This window comes from Pygoscelis adeliae, unplaced genomic scaffold, assembly GCF_000699105.1.
Source record: "Pygoscelis adeliae isolate BGI_AS28 unplaced genomic scaffold, ASM69910v1 Scaffold66, whole genome shotgun sequence".
NCBI classification, from domain to species: Eukaryota; Metazoa; Chordata; class Aves; order Sphenisciformes; family Spheniscidae; genus Pygoscelis; species Pygoscelis adeliae.
In genome coordinates this window covers 6,457,249-6,465,454 of record NW_008825167.1, presented here as the reverse complement: position 1 = coordinate 6,465,454, position 8,206 = coordinate 6,457,249, and the positions used below count along the sequence as shown (strand labels likewise).

At 37.2% G+C, this 8,206-nt stretch overlaps 1 protein-coding gene across 1 annotated transcript in view; it reads left to right on the top strand.

The window, feature by feature from the left end:
* The window catches only part of POLN (polymerase (DNA directed) nu), a 100,697-nt gene that overhangs the window by 62,635 nt on the left and 29,856 nt on the right, over window positions 1–8,206 (top strand). The window contains 2 exon segments of the mRNA XM_009328793.1: window positions 2,428–2,510; window positions 6,569–6,700. Coding sequence (XP_009327068.1) covers window positions 2,428–2,510; window positions 6,569–6,700 — 215 coding nt within the window.

Genomic DNA, 8,206 nt, shown 5'->3' with positions numbered 1-8,206 from the left:
AAAGGAATTAAGCATCCTAGGTAGAAACTAATCATTGTCAATACAAACAGAAAAAAAACATTTTCATTATTAGGAAAAAAAAGGAATAGCTTTGATTAATGACTTCTGTTTGCTCAAGCACTTGTGATTTATATGGCAATTTCATACTTTATTATTCCAGATTCTTGAATGTGGTACATACATTTACAAATATTCAAAGTGCTAGATGTAATGCCTCCCTGCCAAGTGCTCACATTTCCCACTCTGACACACAAGGAGGTGTTGACTGACCATTTTGTTTTTAGCATTACCTTAAAAGAAATATTCGACATAAAGCTCTGACATTTTAATTGCTTCTCATGTATTTCATGACTAACCAAAGATCAGGAAATGCTAAGTGACTGTTGTGATTGCCATGATCACAAGATGCATGCACATCTGCACCGATAACTGTTAGGCAAGGTTTTATTGTGATTGCTTACAATGGAAACACAGGATCCTTCTCCTGATACTGCCTATCACGATTACAGCAGTAAGTCTATTTCTGGTTTTCCTAGTCAGTGCTTTGAAGTCGAAGCTTAGATAATGCAAGTTCATTCTTAAAATCCTAGCAGAGGGTCTTGCTGTGCACATAATCAAGTTCTAGTGTCTTCTTTCACTGTTAAAGCTTCTCTAGAACCACCAGTCCCTCCCAGCAAGACTCTCGTCTTGTGTCTTCCTCAGTGCCATGATCTGATAAGTATGTGTGTTCCTCTACAGATCTCCATGACTTCTTACCCACTGTGTTCTTTCTATTATAGCCCTTCTTTTTCAGAGAAGTGAGCAGCTAACATACTCACCCCCTGCTGACCCCTTGGCTCTCAGTTGTCTCTAGCCTCAGACTTAAGTAAATCTGCAAGTAAATTCTATTGCTGTACTCCTGTCTCGTCTTCTCCAGGCCTCTAGTTCAAATTATACAGTATTAGGAAAGCAGTATTACATTTTGCATTGTTTCCCTAGTTTCAGCATTCTTCAGTCTTGGTTCTTCATCTCAGAAAGGTCCTCAGGTAAGATCTACTTTCTTATCAGATTGTTTTCCCTCCTGGTTCTGGATAGGTACTTTCTCAAGTGTACATGTAGCTTTCTGCCAGGTTCTTGAGGAAATTCCTGTGGACTTTCTGCCAGAGGTTGCTTCAGGAAATCCTTAATGATGTCTAGTTTCCTAATTCTGCACTTATTAGCTCCAATTGCCACTTTGATCTCTTATTCAGGTACATTTGGGAATCTCAACCTACTTTTTTCAAAAAAGCCATGAACTTTTGACCTGGCATAACTAAGAAGGCAAATAGAGTCTCCAACTACCAGAATGATTGACTTAAGTGGGAATAGTCTTCATTACAGATGGAAAACACTATGTATTAGATTATCAGTTCTTCATGTTTCTCAGCCTAAAATGAGCAGTGAAAAGTCCATTTTATCTTTGAGCAATTAGCAGCATTCAAAAGAACAATGTGAGCTTCTACAAAACCAAAGACTGTTTGTCCAATGAAGATTTGAAATCATATTCAATCTTATTTTTCCTCTTCAAAAAATCTGTACTGCCATAAGGACTTGCTTCAATCTGATTGCACTCAAGGTCTACCTGTTTATCATTCAGAGTGCCTAATTATATCAGCACTGTGCATAGGCTTAGCTAAAATCAGTGTATGGGCCAAGCAAGCAAAAATTTGTGGCTCTGCTGATTTTCTAGGAGTTTGAATATCATAATAATGGGTGAAAGACTCTTCTTCAAGGAGATGCACAGAAATATGCCATTTTCTCAATGCTCGTCAGCCAAAACTTTCACGACAAAGCATGTTTCATGGCAAAAAACTTTCATAATAGAGCATAACAAACTTTGCTTTTAAAAATGCAACCATTTTTAAATGGAGCATCTGTAAGCTCTGTAAGACATACGGAGAGATTCAGTGCATGCTTTTATCAGTCATTATTCTTGATAAAAGGTTGCATATTCCTATTAGTGAAGCCCTGATATAACCTTTGTTTAAATAAGCTTTAGGTCAGACTTATGCTTTGAGTCTCTTATAGAGACGTCACGTCTTGAATAAATGCTGTTGCTGGAAAGATTTAATTTTTCTCATGGGTCAATACTGAATCCTCTCCAACCTAAAGAACTAATAGTATAGTAGTAGGACTTTTCCTAGCCAAGAATTTGATTAAAAAAAAAAAAAAGGAAAGGAGAAGATGAAGATTAAAATTAAGAGTTTCATTTACTATGGACTATCACCACCAAAATTTGTAAAGAAGTTGTGCATTCCTGGCTGAAGACAAAAGCCCTTAAATGCTTCTGTTCATATCTTATAAATCTGTAGTTATTAAATGGTTACTGACTTTAAATACATTTTTTGTAGGGATAATGACTTAAACTAGTTCTAACTGAAAATCTATTATTTTTGTTTGTTTGTTTAGGAAGGGGATTCCAGGTGAGCAAGTGAAACATGCTGATAGAGAGCAAGCGAAGCGTATAGTTTACTCAGTGGTTTATGGAGCAGGTAGGCATTTTTAGAAAAAAACCCAGCTACAGTAGATTCATACTTTACACATAATTTATATAAGTAGACTGAATTTATAAAGGTGAATAAAAGTTTGTCAGAGTATTTAATTTTTATTTTTATCAAGGATTATTAAATGATCTACCCAGTATCAAAATTATCAAGTTAATACAGCCACATTGACATATACAGAGACTACTCTGATTTTGTAGTTATTTGCTGCTGATGTAACTGAAGCATTTGTCTTTATCTAAAATGAGTTTAATTTTGAGTGGAGTGTCAGTATATAGACACAGATGAGAATAACTGCAATGAAATTAAAGGAACTCCAATATTGTCTCAAAACACAGTTACAGAATCACAGAATGGCTGAGATGGGGAGGGACCTCTGGAGGTCATCAGATCCAGCCCCCCTGCTCAAGCAGGGACATCTAGAGCCAGTTGCCCAGACAGCTTTTGAATATCTCCAAGGATGGAGACTCCACAACCTCCCTGGGCAACCTGTGCTAGTGCTCCGTCTCACTCACAGTATAAAAGTGTTTCCTTATTTTACATCTTTCTTCACAACTGCAGAAAACCTGCAAAAATCCACACTGCTACCCATTCTGCCTAAGTCTTGCACAGGTCCTAGATAAGTCAAGACATTCTGCATAGTTTCAAAACTGCCTACCATTTCTTAAATGATGCCCAACTCTCCTTATGCTTCATACATGCTTAGAATTACCTTTTCTGGGAAGATCGATGCATATGTATCATCAGCCTACAAGCTCTTGTGAATTTTAGTGAACAGCTAACTAAACTTTATGTAGATCTTCTGGAGAAATCCAAAAGCTCTACAGAAGATGAGTACTTGGAAAACTCATTTAGGAAATGAGAGCCCTAGATTGCAGGCTTTATTTAACTTGGAAGAACTTAAAACTACATCTTGGGTTCCTGGGTGAGAATGCTTTATAAACCATCTTTTGCAGTGAGTCAACAGTCCTTGAACCAAAGGCAGAGTTGGCCAAGGGCATTCAATTTTTATTTACGGCATTCAACTGGGAAGGGGAGAAAAACACTTCAATTTCAGCTCTCCAGAATATCTATTATATATAGGGGACTGTGTAGACTAAATACATGCATATAAGAATATATATACACACACACGTGCATTTTTACATTAGGCTGTATTGCATTTTAAACATCTATATTAAAAAAGCCCAGCACTAGCTCCCTGCAATGTAATTTCAGACCTTCCCATGCTGAGACTGGAATCAAATCTCCCATTTCCAGCCTGAATGTTGTCATCATTAGATTATTTTACAAAATGCAAGCATCAGCACTCCTGCCCCTTGGTCCATGCAGATGCTACACATTTCCTGTCTGTTCCCTTCACTCTAGGTGGAACTTAATCAGACTGAATCACCAGCGGTTGAATGCCCTGTAGTTCTGTATATAGTCAGTGGAGAAAAGGAAATGCCTTAAGTTACTGGGGCTAGAGCCTCCCTGAATAGAGCCTATGTCTGTCTACTCATACTATAGAGAACTTAGATGATTAGATTAAGCAGAGTATTGGCACTCCCTCACTTGCTCTGTACCAGGCACTAAACATTTTGGTGCAGCAGTGCTTGATTTAAGTATCTCCATTTACTTGTTTGCGCTTCATCTCCCTCTCTCTCAAATGAGGGCAGTTGAAGCACCTGAAAGATAATAAGATGCTTCAGTTCATTAGCACTGTGTTCAGATCCTAATTAAGACATAACATGGAATGATATCATTAAACTATTTAGATAGAAACTGGGCTGACAAAAATAATTGTTAGATACCTGAAATTGATGGACTGAATTCCACCCACAGTTTGACTCCCTTCAAAAGATGGCTAACTTTTCATTAAGGAGACATTTTGATACAACTGAGGAGTGTGAATAATATTTATTTCACTTTTGGGATTGAAAAATACAGAAGCATTCCCTGAGGAGCTTGCCTGTATTATGCTTACAGGAGTTACTGAAAATCTTTCATGTAATAAATAGTAATATTTTTTGTTGTTGTTTTCTTAGCTTTAGGTTACACTTGGTTCATATTTTCAAGGTCTTTTCTATAATCCTGCAGGATAGAAAATAGTATAATAAAGAAAGAAGAGTTTCATTACGTCTAGGAGTTGGTACTTTAATAAATACACCAAATATTGAGAGGGATGACAGTATTACTGTCTTTTGCTTGGTTTGGAGTAATTCAATTCACTTGCTTCTGCCTCAGTCATCTTGTAAAACTAAAGCACCGTCAGCTTAAACATCTGTAAAATAAGGAATTAATTCCATTCAATGGCAGTATGTTCAAGCCCTGAATTGACACAGAGGGATATCAAGGTGTTTAAATGAAAAGCAGAAAAACTAAAGATATTTTCAGTTTTGAAAGATGATATTACAGAATGGAGAACACTAAAACTCATAGGCTGCTGCTAACAATTCCCCTGGCACAGATAACTCAAGGAGAGTGCTCAAGGAAGCTTTCGTCCACTCCTGAGTGTTGCTGTGCATGGCCTATGCTCCTGCATTGTGGAACATGATCTAACACAATTACGTGGCTGTACATTCCCCTCTTTTTGCTTCCCAGGAACTGCATTTCCCTGGAACCTTTCAGACCTCCTTACTGATATTGTGGCTTAATTTTCCTGCTATTTTATGTAATACTTTGTTCTGTATATCAATAGTTCTTTAGATGGATAACATGGACGAACTTAAATGTTACAGTTCTCTAAGGAAGCCACAGTAGTCTCGTAGCTGTTAACAATATGTGCTTTAGCAGATAGATTTGTCATTTGCTGACCCAGGAAGAAAACCCAAATTAATTAGACGTCAAATAAAAGTACCGACCTATAATAGCTCAGCAAGAGTCATCCTGGATGTCTTGTGAATTTCTTCTTCTAGGACCTTGTCCAGACTGGTGTTCCTGTAGCTCAGTGCAGATCCTGGCATGACTGAGAACAAAATGCTACAGAATTGTTCTGAAATGCACATCAGACTGACAATGATGGCATTTAGGTGGCTGAAATCTTCTCTCTTTCAAAAATGCTAGATAATTTTTCTTGACGGTATTACTGTGACAATAACCATTCTGTGCTTTTGGTGCCTTGAGATGTCGCCTCTCAGCTTATGTTATTTGCAGACACAGTGCTGGTTTTGTGTTGCTGTGCAGCTGACATAAATATATGTCTTTCAAACCTCATATGACTAGTGTTGATGTATGTTTTATTTTTACTGGAACTGTTTGGTTTATAAATGTGTTTAAACTGTAGCTCTTAGTTTATATTTTCACACTCTGGAAAAATGTCTTCAGCTTTTTTCCACCTTATAAATGCTTTTAGATTCAACATAATATATATTGTGCATCCATATCCTATCCAAAAGCTATTATTCCTTTCTCTCTCCATTGAAACACTTTTCACTTCTGTTTTTGGTTTTTCCAACCCTTTTATCTCACAACCTGGACCCAGATTTTTACAGACCTTGAGGAGCCTAAGATTGAAATCTGTGGGACTCAGACTCCTAACTGCTACTTGGTCTGATTGCTTCAGCAGTTAAGTTTTTCTGTGACTTCTACACCAAATCTAAAACTTCTAGCTAAACTCAACCATCCACATCTCTATCCTTTTTTAGATCTTCATTCACATTTGTGTTTATTTAAAATTGATTTCAAGTTCTTTATCTGCTCCTCAAATTTTGCGGATTTCAACACTAACTAGTAAAATTATACTTAAAGCAACAAAGTTATTCTGTGAACAAAAGAGATTTCAACCACATTATAGGTATAAATTATAACTAGGAATTTCTTAATTACATACTTCTTATATACTTCTTAAGTATATTCTTAATCCAGTAACTTCAGTAAAACATTCAAGCTCAAAGTTAAACATTTGCTTTGTTGAAATATGACCGTAGTATTTCAGATCCATCCTCTTCCATAGAGATAAGTGAAGTTTAACTAATTCCACTAATTGTGAATGTAACAGTGCTATTGTATGTAGTGGATTTCTGTTCTGCTTTATTGCATAATAAAGATAATTTCTCTACCACCAGGTAAAGAACGTCTTGCTGATTGCCTGGGAATTACTCCTCTTCAAGCCAGTCAATTTATAGAGAGTTTTATGCAAAAATACAAGAAAATACATGAATTTACAAAGAAAACCATTGAACAATGCCGAAATAAAGGTAATCCAAAGCCTGTAAGCATATTTTTGTTTACTGATCAGCACTGCATGACAGTGGTGAAGACAAAGATTCAGCTCGACCAAAATTCAGTTTGTTATAGGACAAGAAAAACAATGGAGTATCATTTCTTGGTGAATCAGGTTTTTTTCTCTTTTAACCCTAAAAGGAGCTGGTTAAACCTGTCTGCCTTTTCTCAGGAGGATGCTAACAGAATAAGATGTCTGTTCTCAGGGTGAACCCTACTTAATGTCAAGTTACGCTGCATCATTTTGACATATAATGTACTCCAACACAAAAAAGCCCAGGGAATCTTTTACTTAATAAGTATGCTACATGGCTGCTGGACCATGGAATTTCAGCCATTTAGTCAAGGAGCCAATTTACAGAGCCATTTTTTTTTAACATATTTTTTCTTTGCATCAGTCAGAACTTGTGTTCTTGAAGGTTAGGTGGTATCTGTGATGACAGGTGTGTACAGAGTGCTTCTTGGAGCCAGCAGCTGCAAACTCTTCTTGCATCAAATTTGTTGTTAGTCTACATATTAATTTATATTTAGTGAATCCTAGGAGTGCACTAATTTGAGGAGAGAAAATATAGCTGCTTGAAGTATTTTCTTTTAAAAGCTTATTAGCAGAACTGTCAAAATGGATATCTTTTGTTTCTTAGTACACTATACTGTACCAAGACATTTTGTAGCAATAAATAGTAAATTTGCAGTATAATATTACCCATCATTGTATGGGTGAGTGTCATGATAGGAACATGTAACTGACTTCTAGTCATGAAAATTATAGTATTCCTACTTTGTAGGGCTTAAAAATCTGCTGGAAGCATGAACTGTCATTATGTCACACAATTGCATTCCTTCATCATTAATATTACTGAAGAAAAGTGAAATTACTGAAAATCTATTTTTAGCTATAATTAAGCCAAATGTAATGTATCTAGGAAAATACTACACACTTACTATATATTTCTTTGATCTATTTAAAATAACATAGCATTCTTTTCTTAAAGATGAATATTTCCCCCCATAATCCAAGGGGAAATGGTTAACGACCTGCTACACCACTTAGACACACACAAGTCTATGGGGCCAGATGGGATCCACCCAAGGGTACTGAGGGAGCTGGCGGAAGTGCTCACCAAGCCACCTTCCATCATTTATCAGCAATCCTGGCTGACGGGAGGTCCCAGTTGACTGGAGGTTAGCAAATGTGACGCCCATCTACAAGAAGGGCCAGAAGGAGGATCCGGGGAACTACAGGCCTGTCAGCCCGACCTTGGTGCTGAGGAAGGTTATGGAGCAGATCATCTTGAGTGCCATCACATGGCACGTGCAGGACAACCAGGTGATGAGGCCCAGTCAGCATGGGTTTATGAAAGGCAGGTCCTGCTTGACTAACCTGATCTCCTTCCATGACAAGATGACCCGCTTAGTGGATGAGGGAAAGGTTGTGGATGTGGTCTACCTAGACTTTAGTAAAGCCTTTGACACCATTTCCC